Raw genomic sequence first — 18,942 nt, forward strand, 5'->3', positions numbered from 1 at the left:
TGGGTATCCATCCGGCCCCGGGGCTTTCCCCGACTGCATGGCCTTTAGGCCCCCCAATACCTCCACCGCTTTAATTGGGGCCCCCAGCCCATCCACTAGTCCGTATTTACCCCCTTGAGCAACACTCACATCTGTACTCTGCCCCAGGAAAGAAACCACTCAAACATGCCCTGGTCACGAGTGCCCAATGTACCACGTTAAACCGAATCAAACTCAGTGTTGCACACCAGGATGTAAAATTGACTCTATGCAGAGCCTTGCTCCACATCTCCCCCCTCTTCCAAAGCCAAACCCAACTCTTCTTCCCATTTCCTCTTTACTTCCTCCAGTGAAGTCATCTCCCACTCCCATCAACTGCCCATATTTATCTGATATCCTTCCCCTATCTCATCATAATACACCACCTTATCCAGAAGAGAAGGCACTGGCGACCAAGGAAACAAAGAGAGCTCGTTTGGCACAAAGTTTTGAACTTGTAAATATCTAAAAATATTCCCTCCCGGGAGTTGGAACTTCTCCACCAACTCCTCCAGCCCAGCAAACCTAACCTCCGCAAATAAATCCCAAAACCTCTTGCAGCCTCCCATCCCCCCAGATCTTATACGATAAATCCATCTGAGCCGTGTCACAAGTAGGCTTACATTAACACTGCAATTAAGTTACCTTTAAAATCCCCTTGTCGCCACATTCCGGCGCCTGTTCGGGTCACAGAGGGAGAATTCAAAATGTCCAATTCACCTAACAAGCACATCTTTCGGGATTTGTGGGAGGAATCCGGAGCGCCCAGAGGAAATCCATGCAGACAAGGGGGGAACGTGCAGACTCCGCACAGACAGTGACCCAAGCTGGGAATCAAACCCAGGTCCCTGGCGCTGTGAAGCAACAGTGCTAACCACTGTGCTACCATGCCACCCAAATGATAGTTACGACAGAGCGGCACAATAGAGACATTGACTCTAATTTAAAGGGCCGTCTGAATCGATTCCACATTCTCAGAAAAGCTGTTACGATGGGGCTTGCAGATTGCCTGGACGGAGAGAACGAAGAGGAGCCCTCAAACTCTAATCTATACAAGCAGCGTCCTCGATCTGCCCCCAAACTGACCCCAGTTCTCGATTCGCCCCTGCACTTTCTCAATGTTGCTGCCCAGCAATAATACATCAAATTAGGTAATGCTAACCACCCCCACCCCGACTGCCCATCTCTCTGCAGGAACGCCTGCCGAACATGGTCTTTCCTGCCCAAACCAAAGTCAAAATTAACTTGTTGACCCTACTATGAAAGATTGGAAGACATTGAAACACAAACAAGTCCCTTGGAAGATTTTTATCTTAACTGTGGGAACCCTTCCCACCAAGGACAATGGGAGGGCATCCCATCTCTTCAAGTTCGCCCTCACCCCCTTTACCAGACTGGCCAGGTTCAACTTATGTAATGAGGTCCAATCGTGAGCCACCTGTATTGCCATATACCTAAAACTAGTGCTGGCCAGCCGAAACGGAAGCCTCTCCAGATCAGCTCGCTTCCCCAGCGGGTTTACCAGAAAAAACTCCCTCTTGCCCACGTTCAATCTATACCTTGAGAAGCATCCAAACTTTCTAAACACCTCCATTATCTTCCCCACATTAGAGAGAATGTCTGTGCTTTACAGCAACAAATTATCTGCGTACAGGGATACCCAATGTTCCCTATCTACCCTCTCTATACCCTCCCGCTCAGCCGACGGCCTATGTGCGATGGCGATGGGCACAATCACAAAAGCAAACAGTAATGGGGAAGATGGACATACCTGCCTTATATCCCTATACAATCGGAAGTTCCTTGAACTTCATGCATTGGTGTGAACGCTCGCAGTGGGGACCCTGTACAAAAGCCTAAATCATGTAATGAATTTAGGTCCAAAGCCAAATCGACCCAGGCCTCAAAAGAAATGTACCCCTACTCCACCTGGTCAAATGCTTATTCTGCCTCCATGGAGATGATTACATCTGGATCGACCTCCAACAAGGGCGACAGTACCACATTCAGAAGTCTAATGTTGGCCGGCAACTGCCGGTCCTTAAAACAATCTCAGAAGGCACCCACCTAAATGAGTTGTCAACAGCTTTGCATCAACATTCAACAGAGAAATTGACAGATATGACCCACACTCATTGGGGTCTTGATCCTGTTTCAAGATTAAGATGATTGATGCCTGCACGAGTGTGGCCACCAACCCAGGACAGAGAATCATTAAACATATTCAACAGGTGTGGCCCAACACAGTTGCAAGCTGTTTACAAAATTCCACAGGGAATCCGTCCGGGCTCAATTCCTTCTCCGACTGCATTGAACAAATACAGTTCATAATTTCCTCCATGGAGGAGGCCTCCTGCAAAGGAACCTCCCTCCAGGCCCTTGCCACGGCGGCACTCCCATCCCCGCCCAAGAAACACTCCAGCAGCCCAGTGGTGATAGTGTAGCCACCTAAAATGGACGCTGAGCTGCAAAGTAAGCCAAGCGCTAAGACTGCAGGGAAAAAGGCAGTTTAGCCAAAACAGCAGTCTGCAAAGAGAGCATTTTGCATTCTGCAAGTAGCAGAAACCAGTTTGGGCTCAGGTGAGAAGACCTTAGTTAGGTGCAAATGGCAAAACGCTTTGCATACTAATGAGGCAATCAGACCTGAACACCCACACAATAGAAACATTTGACTCTGAATGGACACATTTGAACCAAGGCCCAGACATCGAGGCACCAGAAACCTCCAAACAAAAGGGCATAAGAAACGCCCCCCCCATCACGGAGACCCCCTCGCATTGGGGAATTCAAACAGTATCGATGAGGAATTGACCCAATAGATAACCAAAGGTAGAGCCCGCCCAAGAAGAGGGAAGGACATTGGGGACCCCTATAAATATAGACCCCCACACATGGTCCTGTCTGTTGTTTCGTGCTCCGGCCCTGACCAAGAACTTGAAGCTGTATCCTGACTCCAGCCGTTGAGCACCAGCCGCCGAACCGTAAGTGCCAGTACGACGCTCGCTACGCGAACCAAGCCCGCTAGACCCCCAGTGACCAGCACGCTTTCTGAAGGTTGCAGCCCAAGACCGGGACAAAGGCCTCGCTCCCTGACCTTGCCTGTTCCTGTGTAGTTAAGTATTCTGTTTGCTTAGTCTAGTCATAGCTTAGTCCCTTAGTGTGTGCATGCGTATTTATTATAATTGTATAATAAATATTGATCGTTTGGAACTTACTAATCGGTGTATCATTTTATTACTTTGAACTTGACCTTGGAATATATGTGAGTTGTCTATATGGCAACTGGCGACTCCTGAGCTGAAAAATACATAAGACAGAGCCTAGTGGTGTTAAGCACACGGCCTTTAACACAGGCAAGTTAATACACCCCAATAAACGCGTTTTGCGCCCATAGCAAAACGTGCAACAATAGCAACCCTCCAGACTTGGAACCAACTACGGCAGTAATTCGGACAAAGCCCCCAACTGCAATAATCACAGATTCACACCAGCACTCACCAATGCCACCTTCAAAAGGTGGAGCCAGGACACGGGGACATTGACAGTCAGGGCACACTGACGGTAGAGTCACCACACTGGAAGAACTGACACAGAGATTCCAACTAGCTAAAGGCAACAAACTCATATCTGCAGCTTAAAAACTTCCTACGGAAGTAGACAAGGACATACCCGCGACCACTACGACAGACACTATTAGAAGAGCTACTGGACGCAGACATCCTAGGCAGAGGGAACTGTAGTGACATGTACAAACGATTGCTAGAGAGGGCCAACACTGAACTGGACACGACAAGGAGGAAATGGGAGGAAGACTTGGGGTTCGAAATAGGGTGGGGACTCTAGAGCGAAGCACTGCACAGGGTCAACTCTACCTCAACATGCGCGAGGCTCAACCTAACGCAGCTAAAAGTGGTACATAGAGCTCACTTGACCAGAACCGAGGTAGCAAAACCCAGCAAGAAAAAATGGGGAAAAGCAGTGAAAAAGAGGGGAAGGGAGGGGGAGTCAAGGAGAGAGGAACTGGAGGAGGAGGAGGATAGGAGGCTGAGCCGGCCAGACGGCAGCAGACTAAATATAAAACCTAAAAAGGAACCTTTGTGACTGTACAATAATTGAAAACAAAGAGCAATAGATATCTAATTTTGATAATGCCAATAAAAATATATATATATTTTTTTTTAATTTCCTCCAGCTCCTGCCCACCTTCACTTTCCACCACCGGGAAGACCAATCCATCCAGAAACTGCACCACAGTCGAGTCGTCCTCTGGAGGCTCAGCCTTATGTAGCCCAACCCTCCCCCCAAATCCTTAACCTAAGATTTCTCCCAAGAGGCCGCCTGCCGCCTCAAATGGTGAGCCAATACATGGCTGGCTTTCTCCTATACTCGTAAAATGTCTGCCTCGCACAAAAAAGCTTGCTCACTGCCTTCCCCGTCGCCACCAACTCAAACTCCATCTGAAGCTTCTTCATCTCCGCTAAAAGCTCTGTCATTGGGGCAGCAGAGTATTGACGGTCCAACTCAAGAATGAAATCCACCAAACTCTGCCACTCTGCCCTACCAGTCTAATCTCTTATGAGCTTTAATCAAAATCAACTCCCCCCTGATGGCCGCCTTTAGTGCTTCCCAGAACGTGGAAAGCAAGACCTCCCAATTCTTATTAAACTCCACATAGATTCCAAAGCAGAAGCTATCCTCTCACAAACCCCTTTGTCTGCTACAATTCCGTATCCAACCTCCATGGGGTTGGCTGAGGGCAGCCCGTATCCAAACATATATCCACAAGAAGTGGTGCGTGGTCATATACGATAATCGCCAAATATCCCGCCCGCATAATCCTGGGAAGTAACGACTCAACCACGACAAAGAAATCAATACGGGAGTAGACCCAATGCACATGCGAAAAGGAGAACTCTTTCTCCCTCGGGTACCTGCTCCTTTGTCAACCCCAACGTCTTAAGGACTTTGGGCATGACCTATCTAATCTAACGTCTAGCACAGAATTAAGGTCATTCCCCCATGATTAACTGATGAGTCAAGCTCGGGGATGACCGCCAGCACCCTTTTGTAAAGTCCATATCATCCCAATTTGGCACGTACAAGGCCACCTGGAGCACCCGCCCAAACCCCACTCATTACCACATATCTCCACCAGCGAGTCCAGCGAAATAATAGCCACCAAAAAGGCCACCCTCTGATTGATCAGCACCACAGTCCCCTCATTCTCGCATCAAAGCTAGAGTGGGATATTTGCCCTATCACACCTTCCGCAGCCTTGTCTGATGGCAAACTCTCATATGTCTCCTGCAAGAAAACCACGTCTGCCTTCAAACTCTTTAGATTGGCAAACACCTGGGCTCTTTAACTGGAACCTCATGTTTCATGTAACCAGCCACCCCACCCCTCTACTACGATCAGCCATATCCCATCCGCAAGGAAGTCCAACAAAGCCCCAGCTCGACTGGCTCCATGCCCACCCAATTTGGATGCCGCCACCTACCTCAAAACCAGTACACCAACAACAAAACCTTCATCGTCAGCAATCTGTCCCTCCCCGCCCTGGAATCCTCTCCTACCTCCCCAGAACACCACCCCACCCCACTCACCCCACCTCTCCCCCATCCCAAACAAAGAAAACCCAATCACCCTAGGCTTTTTACATTAATGGGCAAAAGAAACAAACCCCCATCAACTGTGTAACCACTCGTGGCTCTCTCCCCCATTTCGTTCCCGTTAACCAGCATATCTGCTAGCTGGGTGACCCCCACCTGGGGAAAATTCCAAGTTATACACACAATAAATCAGCAAAAAGCTCCACCAGCCGAACCCAGGTTTACTATAGAACATTCTACAAATCTATCCCAACACTCACTCCCTCGCCCCTCAACATTTTCCAAAAATACTATAATAAACATAAAATCAATAACCCGGATAAAAAACAAAGGCATAACAGAGACATGAGGAAATAAGAGAAAGAGAGAAGAAAAAAAACAACAACTTCATTGTCTTCCCCTGGACTGTGTTTCCTTACAAGTCATTCGCCTCCTCCAGCATCTTGAAGTAATAATCCCTGAATGTAACCCGCAGGCGAGCCGGGTACACCACTCCAAACCACACTTTGTTCTTATTAAGAGCCGCCTTAGCCTTATTGAACCCCACAAATCTTTTTGCCAGTTCTGTCCCAAATTCCTGATAAATTATGATGGGATAGCCCTACCAACTACATTCTCAAGTGTCCTTCGTCCACCTCAGAATCTTATATTTATCCGAATACCTAAGGAGTCGGACTATGATTGCCCATAGTGGCTCGCCAGATCTGGGCATTTGTTGCAATGACCGGTGCACTAAGTCCACCTCTGGAGGGTTTGCAAAGACCCCCTCCTCCACGAGCTTCCAAAACATCTTCGCCACATAGTCTGTGACATTTATGCCTTCTATGCCCTCCGGCAGCCCAACATCCTCAAATTTTGACATCTGGAATGATTTTCTAGGTCGTCGACCTTGGCCTTCAATGTCTTCTGCCCCTACGTCAACATCTCCACCTCTGCCTCCAAGGATCCTATGGTCCTGGTCATCTCTGACACCTTTTGAATCTTCGAGCCCTGTACCTCCAGCCGTTCTTCCACCCTGTCCAGAGCTGAACAAATGGGCTCATTCACCTTTGCCAGATCGCCCATGACTACCTACCTCTGTTTCCTGAACTCCTCCGCCAGGAATTCCACCAACGACAATACAGAGGATTCCACTATTTTCTTTCTTGCCATCTGCAACATGAGGGTCTTCTGAGTCAGACAAAGACCCCTTATTCAATTTGTTCCTCGTTTTATAACCTGCAGACATCCCACGCTGAAGAAGGAACACAAAATCTGCAGTTTGCACATTCTCTCCCTGTCTGCATGTGTTTCCTCCAGGTGCTCCGGTTTCCTCCGTCAGTCCAAAGATGTGCAGGTTAAGAGAATTGGCCATTCTAAATTTTCCCTTAGTGTCCAGAGGTTAGGCGGGGTTATGGGGTTACAGTGATAGGGTGAGGGAGTGGGCCTAGATAGGGGGCTCTTTTGGAGGGTCGGTGTAGACTCGAAGGGCTGAGTGGCCTTGTTCTGCATTGTAGGGATTGTATGATAAAGCACCACTTTTCCACCTGAAAAGCACCCATTAAACGGGCAGAAAGCTGGAGCCACCTTCTGTACGACCTTTTGACTCATGGCCACCACCGCAAGTGGTCCATAGACTCAAACTCAGAATACAAAGAATACCTCACCACCGGGAGGTTCCCTCCAAGTCACTCACCACCCTGACTTGGAAATATATTGCCTTTCCTTCGTTGTCGTTGGGGCAACATCCTTGAACTCCCTCCCTAACAGCAGTGGGTATACCTACACCTCAAGGACTGCAGTGGGTCAAGAAGACAACCCACCACCACCTTCTGAAGGGCAACTAGGGATGGGCAATAATTGCTCGTGACTAGGGGATTTTCACGGTAACTTAATTGCAGTGTTAATGTAAGCCTACTTGTGACAATAATAAAGATTAGAATTACTATTATTATGCCCCCAGCAAGCCTCTGCTCTAGCCTCGAGACATTTCAGCTGTTTATTTTCCTTAATTTTCAGGGGCATTTGTACACCTTTCAAGGACCCCAGTGTCTTCAAAAAACATCTGCTGTATTTTTCCACAATGGCTGTAAGCCCAACGTTGAATCAACTAAGCTGATAACTGTGCTCTAGTTCAGGTTAATCCTTTCCAGCAAGAAAGGTCAAAGGGAGCTGGAAAACTTCCTCGGACCACATGGAATGGCAGCTCTGCGGTTTGTCCACTGAACTGAACATTGACTGTGATGAAACTGCTCAGAGGCGATGGGCATGATTTAACTAAATGGGAAGAAGTCTCATAGCGAGCGTGTCTAGCCGCATGTTTTCAGCGCTCGTAGCACCGAGAAACACAACATTATCGAAGGGCGCTCTGCTCGCCGGAACTCCTCCGTGTAGTGAGAGATCAGGATGTCGTTTTCAGAAGTCGGCTAGGGCTCCAGGCCCTCCAGAGAACATCAGCCAAAGGCATCAACAGCCACGTGATGTGAGAAGCAGCAGGCTGCCTCCACCTGCATTCACTGAACACCCCCGTTCCTAAAAAGGAAGGTGGGGGGGGGGGGGGGGGGGGGGTGGGGGGGGTTGTTGGGTTACGGGTATAGGGTGGATACGTGGGTTTGAGTAGGGTGATCATGGCTCGGCACAACATCGAGGGCCGAAGGGCCTGTTCTGTGCTGTACTGTTCTATGTTCTATGATTGGGAAGGAGGGATTGGGGAGTGGAATTTGGGGGAGGGGAAGAAGGGGTGTGTGAGAGGGAGGAAAAGAGGTTGAGCTGACGTACAAAGCCTCATCCATTGAGAATCGGGAGAGGATGAGGGCATCCCCTGGGATGTCGGACCCTTTCGCTGTGTACTATCCACCCTCCAGCTCTACCTTAGGGTTCTCCCCTGCCTCGTCCTCCTTCCCCTCCTGGTAAGGATCCTCCTCTTCCTCAGATGAGGCCGCATGTCCCTTCTCCTCGTCCAGCATAGAATCATAAAATCACTAGAGTGCAGAAGGAAGCCATTTGGCCCATTGAGTTGGCACCAAATCTTTCAAAGAGCTCCCTACCTTGGCCCACACCCCCACGCATCCCCGTAACCCAACACACCAACTAACCCATTGGGCACGAATCTCCAGCCGCGTTGGGCTCTCGCTCAAGTGCAAGTCGGCTGGCAATTCCGGGAGAAGTCTCCAGCGAGCCTTCCGGCAGGCTCCACACCTTCCGGGATTCTCCAAAGTCCCGCAAGATTTCAGAGTTGGAACTATGCTCCAAATGGGCAGAACTGGAAGGCGCACGCGGAAGTAGGTCTTAAACCTACTTATGACCTACCTGCGCGGGATCCAGCAGCCTCCCGCGATTCCTCAGCCTCCCCAGAGAGGCTGCAGCCAGGCACAGATCAGTGCTAGTCCACACAAACATGGACCAACATCGAACATACAGTCCAGAAGAAGGCCATTTGGCCCATCGAGCCTGCACCGACCCACTTAAGCCTTCACTTCCACCCTATCCCCGTAACCCAACAACCCCTCCTAACCTTTTTGGTCACTAAGGCAATTTATCATGACCAATCCACCTAACCTGCACGTCTACGGACTGTGGGAGGAAACCGGAGCACCGGGATGAAACCCACGCAGACATGGAGAGAACGTGTAGACTCCGCACAGATAGTGACCCAGCGGGGAATCGAACCTGGGACCCTGCGTTATGAAGCCACAGTGCTAGCCACTTGTGCTACCATGCTGCCCACCAGGTGGAACAGCACCTGGGGGGAGGGGGAGGGGGAGGGGGGGGGAGGGAGGGGGGGAGAAAGAGAGCCTCCTGGACCACCGGAGGCCCCAGGGTGTTAGGGTAAGTGCAGGGTGGCTCCTTGGCTCACCCCCTGGAACACGGGCACCTTGGCACGGCCACCCTGGTACTGTCAAGGTGCCCAGGTGGCACTGCCATGCCAGTAGGAGTGCCAATTGGAATGCCATATTGGGTGCCACTGCCAAGGGTCAGGGGGCAAGGGGAACCATGCCCATGAAATGAGAATGGAGGGTGGTTTGAAGGGTGGGGGAGCGCAGGTCAATAAGTAGGGGTCTCCGGGACGTTAGGTGGGTGATAGGTCGGGGTCCTAGAAGAGGGTGCTGTAAGGGGGGAGTCTGAAGAGTAAGGACCCCCAGGGACCCCATAGCGGGATGTCCTCACTTGGAGGATGTTGGGTGGTGTCCATGTGTATTGGGGGGTGGGGGGGTGACATTCTCCATGGGTGGGGGGTGTGGTGGAGCCACAAGCTCACTTTGAGATCGGGACATCCTTTCAAAATGGCGGCCCAAGTTCCCCAGTGCTAAAAAGAATTCTAAGTGTGGGCTAAACCGGTGAGAAACACCCCAGGGACCAAAAAAGTGACTTAAGTGTCATTGAATAGTGGTGGAAACTCCTCCCTGAAAAACCTGCCACAAATTGGGGAGAATCTGGCCCTTTGGACACTAAGGGGCACTTTAGCATGGCCAATCCACCTAACCTGTACACCTTTGGACTGTGGGAGGAAACCAGAGCACCCAGAAGAAAGGCATCTGAACTGCATTTTGAGTCCAATGCACTGCTCAATGACACCACGGGTGGCAACATGGGTCTCGTTATATAGAGTCTCTGACCTCCGCACTGGCATCATCAGCCAGGACCTCAGCAGGTACCCCTTATCCCCAAGAGCCAAACCATCATCCTAGGGTGGTCCTCAAAGACACTGTAGCCACCTGGGGTGGCCACGTCCCGATTCCAAAATGGGTACTCGCAAAGAGTACAGGGAAAAATGGACAGCACTAGAAAAACAAGCAGGTACAAGATTTCCTGTGGATTGGAACTTGCAGAGCCCAGACAGAACTGAAACTACAAGCCATTACCATAGTAATGAGCTATCTCCGGGGACAAAAAGAAACAGTGAAACAATCGGTACCAGGACAACCTCCGCGGCGCCAGTGGAAACTAAAACAAAGGCAGGCCAACGGTTACCTAGAGCCCACCCAGCGATTGGGGAACGACCCCATTATTGGAGAGAATCGATACAAACGATTGGGACATGGTCCAATTAATTGGGGCCAAGTCCAGGATCCGCCCAGTAGGGCGAGAAACCTTGGGGACTATAAAGCAGAGTTCCCAAGGTCAGTTCGTTCTTACTCTTATTTCTCCATCTTCACCTTGGCCTTTGGCTCTCAGCGACGAGGCCCGCCAAGCACCAGCCAAGTAAGTCTAAGGTCAACGCACGCTACGACATAGGTGCTCCTAGCTACTATTCTATACCAGTTCGAAGCCAGCAGTATCAGAACCAGACAACGGCCATTGTTCCTCTGACTGAGTGCCCCCCCCCACCCCCGAAGCTAAGTATAGGCTTTTAGTAGTAGTTGTATTTTAGCGAGTAGAGTTTATGCATGAGTAATAATTGACTGTGTGTGTAAATAAATGTGCATTGATTTCAAACTTACTAACTGCTGTATCGAGTCATTGATCAGTATTCGGTTTTGAACATTGTGGTGGTATCAGAAAGATACCTGGCGACTCTTGAGCAAAGGTAATTAAAACAGAGCAAATTAAATGAAAGCATAACGAGCAACAACACGGAGGATCGCCGTGTCCCAGGATGTAACTGTCATTCACGCTCCCTGGGAAGCGTGCACATACATGCATGATCCGGAGGTGGTAGTTGCATAGGAGTTGTACTAGTTGAACATTCAGCGCGTGGAATCCCTTCCTGTTTGAATGAAGTGCATTCCCTGATTTTCTAATGCATGCAAAGCGATGTGCGTGCCATCAATTACCCCCTGGACCTGGGTAATCCAGTTGATGGCAGAGAATCCTGCAGCCCAGGCATCTTTGTGGTCTTGGTCCAGATCAAAGTTGTGAGAGTCTGACCTCACAGATACACTTGTGGGCTCAAGCTTGGGCTCAAGCTTGGGAAAAGCCGCACAAGTCCCCTTAAGCTTTGAAATGAGTCAGTTGCATAGACGTTCAGGGCTACTGTGACCTTCATGGCCACCGGGAGCAGGTGTCCTCCTCTCCTCCGCCATGGTGTGCCAGGTCCACGGGTATCGTCCCACCAGTCTCCTGCAGCACATGCTGTCTGTCATCTCCTCTAAAGATCAACAACACCTGTACACATTGGGCTGCCACTGGCGTCCCTCTGGGATCCTTCTCGGCCTGATGGGTGGCCAAGTCTTCACTGTGCGGCAGCCACCTGCACATGGGGTGCTGCCTCCAGCTTGGGACAATGCTGTTGCTGCCTTCGCTGGCGTCTGGTCGCCTCCACTGCCATAAGCACCGTAAGAGGGCAGCCTCTCTGGGACTGACGTAACCAGCCATGTAAAGAATTGGAGAAAGAGACCAACCTTTCACCCCGGGACCCTCAAATCACCCAGGTCTGCCCCACCCTTACACGTCCCTTCTTCTCTCAGGTGGCCATCCACCGAGCAAGTTGTGCTGAAAAATCTAGCTCTGCACACACCCCCAGTCACAGCAAGAATCCCTAGACCCCAGGCCCATGCTGGGAACATTAGGGTGATCGTGCTCAGGTGCCCTCCCCTGATCCACACCCTTATCTGGTGATTGCGAGGATGTCTCCTGTGTTGAAGCCCAGCTCTTTAGTGTTTGATTGCTGGCTGCTGCCTCTATGGTGCTGACGTTTTTAGAATTCAGGCAAACCGTTCAGGCTTCAAAGTTTGATTGAAATGCGATGCAATAATCATTGTCTGAGAAATGGCACGTGTACTCACGAGAATCCACGCGAGAGTATTTTGTTTACTAAACGGTCAACAGTAACAAAGATTCAAAAATCAACCACATAATGTTCCACATATTACATCAACCAACAAACAACAAGGAAACATCACCCCTCCACACTGGCGCCAACACAAAGCCATATGAGCTCACCTCCACAAACAAAAACACACATTATCACCCCTCGCAGGTTCCCCAACAGAAATGGAGAACAAGCTTGAGTTTTGCCATCATGTCCAGAGCCCTCTCGCAGAAATGATCTGTCCATCAATTCGTTACCTGTTCCACGTATCAGTTCCCGTCTGGGAGCCAGAGCCGCGCAGTCCCTTCCACATGGTCCAATCCCATGGGAATCAAATCCTGGCATCCACACACTCCACTGGAGCTCAAGATGCAACCAAAATTTCCTTGATTTCCAGCGTGCCCAACCCGCACCGATGTGCCAGCCACATGCAGCATCCACCACACCAGCAACAAAAACATCAGTAGGTGGCCTACCTCAGTGTTCTTCAAACTTTTTTTCCGGGGACCCATTTTTACCAACCGGCCAACCTTCGGGACCCAACCAAGCCGACATTCGCGACCCGCGCCGGCTGACCTTCGCAACCCACGCCAGCCGACCTGCGCGACCCACCATTTTCTCTTACCTTGTTTGCTGCTGACAAAAATGTAGGAAATGGTTTTGGGTCCCTTTGGCCCTCGTACATGCTCTTCCAATGGAACCTGTTGGATGAAGGTGAAGCCTTCCGGAAAGTATGGAGTCTGCATTTGTCCAAAGTTATGCATTTTTTTCCTGTAAAATATTATCAAATAAACCCCCCCCCCCCGAACTTTTTAAAAAATATTTTAGTGTACCCAATTAATTTTTTCCAATTAAGGGGAAATTTAGCGTGGCCAATCGACCTACCCTGCACATCTTTTGGGTTGTAGGGGAGAAACCCACGCAAACATGGGGAGAATGTGCAAACTCCACACGGACAGTGACCCAGAGCCGGGATCGAACCTGGGACCTCAGCGCCGTGAGGCAGCAGGGCGAACCCACTGCGCCACCGTGCTGCCCTCACCCCCCCCCCCCCAAACTTGTAAAAAAATAAAAATAAAGTGAATAAAATAAATGAAAAAAATAATAATTAAATGAAGAATAAAACCCCCCAAACTTGTAAAACAAAAAGCTGCGACCGTTTTTTAAAAAAGCGGCCACACTGCACATGTGTACCCGATCATCGGCGCACATGCGCACAGTTTTGCGCCTGTGCGCCGAATATCTGGCACGCATGCGCAGTGCAACCGCATTTTTTTTTACATGTTTGCGGCCAGTTTGAAGGCCACTTGCAGCCGGCATTTTTAACAGCCGGCTGCTGCGTGCAGATTTGTGCAATCGGGAGAGCCGTGACGGATGGCTCCGCGACCGATCCGCGGGTCACGCCCCTGAGTTTGACAATGCCTGGCCTAGCTGGACCAATGTCGCGCACCAGGTCCCGCAGCCTCCTCCAGTCTCAAGCCTGGCCACCCTCTGGACTCATGTTCCCCCAATTTAGAAAAAATTGTCCTTTTGTCATGGGAATGTCACTTTTAGAAGTTTGTCTGCTCAAGCGGCTGCAGTGATGTCAGAGTCTGGGTGGATCTGAGCTCTGGCCCTGCTTTTTAGCTTCGCATTGAGGAAAAGCTTGGGTGTGTCTGTGTTTTGTAGTTTCGTTTTAGTGTTGGAGCTGCAGCCAGCCAAAGAAGGTGTAATTTTGATCTCTCTGTCATATAAAGACCATCTCTAGATAATGTAGTGAATTCAGAGTGTAGAGAATTTAAACCTGATGTGTTTCTGTAAAAAGGGTTTTTATCTTATGGGTGTTAAAAGGAAAGCTTAAGGATTACTTACGAGTGTTGTATTCTTTGGGGGATGTATTTGAGTTTATGGTTGCTAAGATGTTCACTGTATGTTTTAAAAAAGGTTAACTGAGTTCATAGAATAAACATTGCTTTGCTTTAGAAAATACTTTTAGATTTCTGCTGCACCACACCTGTAGAGTGGGCTGTGTGCTCCCCATGCCACAATCTAGTAAAAGCTGTGGGTCAGATGATCTCCATGATATACTCTGGAGTTCTCTAAACCCTGGCCCATAACACTTTCCAGCTACAGAAAAGGAAGGAAACGGCAACAGCAGCCCCCAGGCACTGCAGCCACCAGCAGGAGCAAGCAGCAAATACAACCTGCCAGTATTTTAGTTTATTGACAGTATCAAAATACAGAAGAAATGCAATGAGGACACCAATCGCTTGGTACCCAGAACAGTTGACAGTATCAAAATATCACACCAACTAGTGCACAGCGGAAGGACAGGGAACACCCCACCCCACCCCCCCCCCCCCCCCCCACCAGCATTGGTAGCGTGCACTGAAGCAAAACAGGCAGGAATATAACAAGGACAGCAGCTGTACAACAAAGACAAAATCGAGACAAGGAACAAAAAGAATACAATACCAACAGATGCTGAGTCAGCGCACTCTTCACACCCCTACCCCCACTCCCCAGCAGCAGACCCACAATGGTGGGAAGGCGTCCATTGCGCATACAGGAAAGTATGTGTGTGACATCAGTGCGTGCGTATCAGCAAGAGTGTGCATGCATAAATATATGCATGACTGACTGCACATGCATGCTTGTTAAGAGTATTGTGTGCGTCAGAACAAGTAGCACAGATCACCAGAAAAGATCACGCCAACACGGGCATAGGAGGAGGAAGGGGAGAGAACACCCCTCCACCCCTTCTCCAGCAGTGGTAATTTGCCAGGGGAACAGAGGGGTCGCACTAGACAAGTACACAGCTGCCAGACAAAAAAAGCAACACGCTACCAACGGTGCAAAAAACAGCTCCCCCGCCCACCCCACACATACCGTGGGCTTGCATCAGTGTAAAGCCTCTTGGTGAGTCAATCACGGGAAGGTCACGCCAACATGGAGCATAGCGGAGGAGGGAGAGAAAGCAAAAAGGACCTCTCCCTCTGCAATACTGGCAGCGCCTCGTTGCAACGACTCCTAGGCCACAGAGGTAGGACGGGTTGCAACTTGCAGAAAAAATAAACCGCAGTTACATGGCAAAGGGAGTATAATGTGGGCAAAATGTGCAACTGTCCATTTTGCCGGGAAGAATGAAAGAGAAACTTATCTAAATGGTGAGATTGCAGAGCTCTGAGGTGCAGTGGGATCAGGGTGTCCTAGTTCATGAATCACAAAAGTCTAGTATACAGTAACAGCAAGTAATTAGGAAAACCAATAGAGAAGGTTCACAGGACTAATACCAGGAATGCGCGGATTGTCTTTTGAGGAAAGGATGGGCCAATTAGGATTATTTCCATTAGAGTTTAGAAGAGTAAGTGGCGACTTGATCAAAACTTTCAAGATCCTGAAGGGTATTGATAGGGCGGATGTGGAGAGGATGTTTCCTCTCATCAGAGGATCTAGAACTCTTTAAAAATAAGGGGATTGCCCATTTAAGACAGATGAGAATTTATTTTTGCTGAGGATCGTGAGTTTTTGTAAGTCTCGTCCTCAGAAGGCAGTGGAAGTAGAGTCTTTGAATATTTTAAAAGCAAAGCAAGATAAAATTCTTGCTTAACAAGGGGGTGAAAGGTTATGGGGGTAGGCAAGATTGCAGAGTTGAACTTACAATCAGATCAGCCATAACTTCCGAATGGTAGAGCAGGTTCAAGGGACCAAGTGATCTACTCTCAGTTCATATATGTTTGTATACTCGTATATTTGTATTCAGTAAGTACACTACCATGCTGGCACATCTGTAGGCCCGGCAACTACAGATTCAAGCTGCAATCAATCCTAGAGAGACTGCCATCAAGGGAGCAATTGGATGTCATCCAATCCTTTCAGACTGTGCCAAAACGTCTCCTGCTACAACAAAGCCAGAAGTCTCTAGAGCATTCTTCCAGTTCCACCAGGCAAGTTTAAATCCCTCCCTGAACTATTTTAGCCAACAATTAATGTTTATTAAAATCCAATTTACAGTTTATTGATTTAACATAAATTGAATAGCATCTGCATTATAATAGTGCAGACAGAAATTTACATTAACATTTAAAATGGTGTGCCAAAAATTGGAGTTGGGGAATGAAATCAATTCACGCATGGAGGGGCAGTGGTTAGCATTGCTGCCTCACGGTGTCGAGGTCCCAGGTTCGATCCCGGCTCTGGGTCACTGTCCGTATGGAGTTTGCACATTCTCCCCGTGTTTATGTGGGTTTCGCCCCCACAACCCAAAGATGTGCAGGGATGTGCATTGGCCATGCTAAATTGCCCCTTAATTGGAAAAAATGAATTGCGTACTCTAAATTTATTAAAAATTCGCACAGGTGCCTATTCCAAATATTTAAACAAGTCAAACCAAAGATTTATTTCTGATTTGTTCAGCCTCACTGGACTTCTGGCAGCTGGTCCAGTGAAGCAGAATAAATTTCTGTAAATTGAGTTTTAACCTTCAATTCTTACAATATTGAAATCTCTATGATGCTTCTGATTTCCTGGGCTGGTTGCTCTTTCTACTGTTTTGCTTTAAATTTATATTAGACCACTTGTTAAGAGTCTTAATATCTAACCCAACAACCAATGTAATGTCTTGTAAAGTCTGTCATAATGTTACAACTCTTAATTTGAAGTTTAAATCCCTCCCTGAACTATTTTTAGCCAACAATTAATGTTTATTAAAATCCAATTTACCATTTATTCATTTAACATAAATTGAATAGCATCTACATTATAATAGTGCAGACAGAAATTTACATTAACATTTAAAATGGTGTGCCAAAAATTGGAGTTGGGAAATGAAATCAATTTTTGTACTGAACTGATTGAAATAATTTGCTTTTACACCAGGTGTCTGCAGGTTAATCTGCAGCTTTGACAAAGAGTCATCGGACTCAAAACATTAGCTCTTTTCTCTCCCTACAGGTGCTGCCAGATGTGGAGATTTTCCAGCATTTTCTCTTTCGTTTCAGATTCCAGCATCCGCAGTAATTTGCTTTTATTTTCTGCAGGTTAGACTGTTTTATAACAAAATCTTTTGTGTGGCTTATTCTGGGATATTTACTGGTGTTTCAGTAATTTAATTCGATAACCACTCTATGAAAGCTCTAACTGATTGACCTTACCCTGCAGTGAATTTTCCAAGGCTGTGCAGATGCTAGGCTGGTAAATAATTAATTACCTCATTGCTTTCTGATGCTTTTATGTTACTGTTTTTCATTGCCTCCGTTCTGCATCTGACCTCTAGTCCTCATCTCCCATAATTCTTCTTACTACTTTCTAGTCTTCCTCTTCTCTCACTGAGAAACCCTGGTCACTTATCTACCAGCTGCAAATGGGTGAGTGGCAGCTGAGAGTTTGGTGGGAATGCCATGTTTCAAATTGAATCAAGTTTTTGGCAGATCTTTAAACAGGCAGCAGGCTGTTAGGAGAAGCAGAACATTACTACACCCATTTTAGGATCCCAATTACAATTTTCAAAAAGGTGGGACATGTATGACGAATGGCAGTTCTATTCTTCTAGACATTGACAGGCCCGATGAGTGAGCCTTAAAGGGATGTTGAACGCCTCGCCCTTTTCATATAGCCCAAAGAAGGAAGTAGTTTGCAGCTCTTGGCTTAGGTGTTGAGTGGCATAGATGATAGAATTAAATTCAATGACTCAGCAAATAGCACTTATTACATTCGGGTGGCTCATTCAGTGGCAGACAGCATGGGATAACTTCCGGAGGGGAGCTCCTTCATCAGGTGAGTGAAGAGGTGGGTTCCACAACCACATATATAGACAAAGTCAATGACGCAAGATACTTGGAATGCGAGTCTTTGCAGGTAATAAAGTCTTTACAGGTTCAGAAGGAGCGACTGGAGAGAGGAATAATTATAGGTTAAAAAGTGTGTATTGTCTCAAGCCAGGACAGTTGGTAGGATTTTGCCAGCTCGTGGGAGGTGAATGTAATGAGACATGAATCCAAGGTCCAGGTTGAGGCCATACTGATACTTGCGGAACTTGGCTATTAGCTTCTGCTCGGCAACTCTGCATTGTCGCGTGTCCTGAAGGCTGCCTTCCAGAACCCTTACCCGAAGGTCAGAGGCTGAATGCCCTTGACTGCTGAAGTGTTCAGGAAAGGAGGCTGTTAGGGGCTGGTTTAGCACACAGGGCTAAATCGCTGGCTTTTAAAGCAGACCAAGGCAGGCCTGCAGCACGGTTCGATACCCGTACCAGCCTCCCCCAACAGGCGCCGGAATGTGGCGACTAGGGGCTTTTCACAGTAACCATTTGAAGCATACTTGTGATAATTAGCAATTTTCATTTCAGGATGTCCCGAGGTGTGGTATATTGGCAAGACCATGTAGGCGCTGCGACAACGGATGAACGGACATTGCGCAACAATCACCAGGCAGGAATGTTCCTTCCAGTCGGGGAACATTTCAGCAGTCAAGGGCATTCAGCCTCTGATCTTCAGGTAAGCGTTCTCTAAGGCGGCCTTCAGGACGTGCGACAATGCAGAGTCGCCGAGCAGAAACTGATAGCCAAGTTCCACACGCATGAGTACGGCCTCAACTGGATTCATGTCT

The 18,942-nt window shown here is 48.3% G+C and overlaps 1 protein-coding gene across 18 annotated transcripts in view; it reads right to left on the reverse strand.

Annotated features, from left to right (window-relative positions):
• Window positions 1–18,942, reverse strand: part of disc1 (DISC1 scaffold protein) — a 201,561-nt gene that overhangs the window by 68,650 nt on the left and 113,969 nt on the right. The window contains exon 10 of one of the 18 annotated variants that reach the window (XM_038800518.1): window positions 3,269–3,315. The exons of the other annotated variants lie outside the window; for them this stretch is intronic. Within the exon in view, the coding sequence (XP_038656446.1) occupies window positions 3,290–3,315 (26 nt within the window). The 3' untranslated portion in view covers window positions 3,269–3,289. Of the gene's footprint in view, window positions 1–3,268; window positions 3,316–18,942 lie in introns of those variants that run through there. 18 annotated transcript variants of the gene reach the window in all.

The sequence above is a fragment of the Scyliorhinus canicula genome, chromosome 6 (assembly GCF_902713615.1).
Source record: "Scyliorhinus canicula chromosome 6, sScyCan1.1, whole genome shotgun sequence".
NCBI classification, from domain to species: Eukaryota; Metazoa; Chordata; class Chondrichthyes; order Carcharhiniformes; family Scyliorhinidae; genus Scyliorhinus; species Scyliorhinus canicula.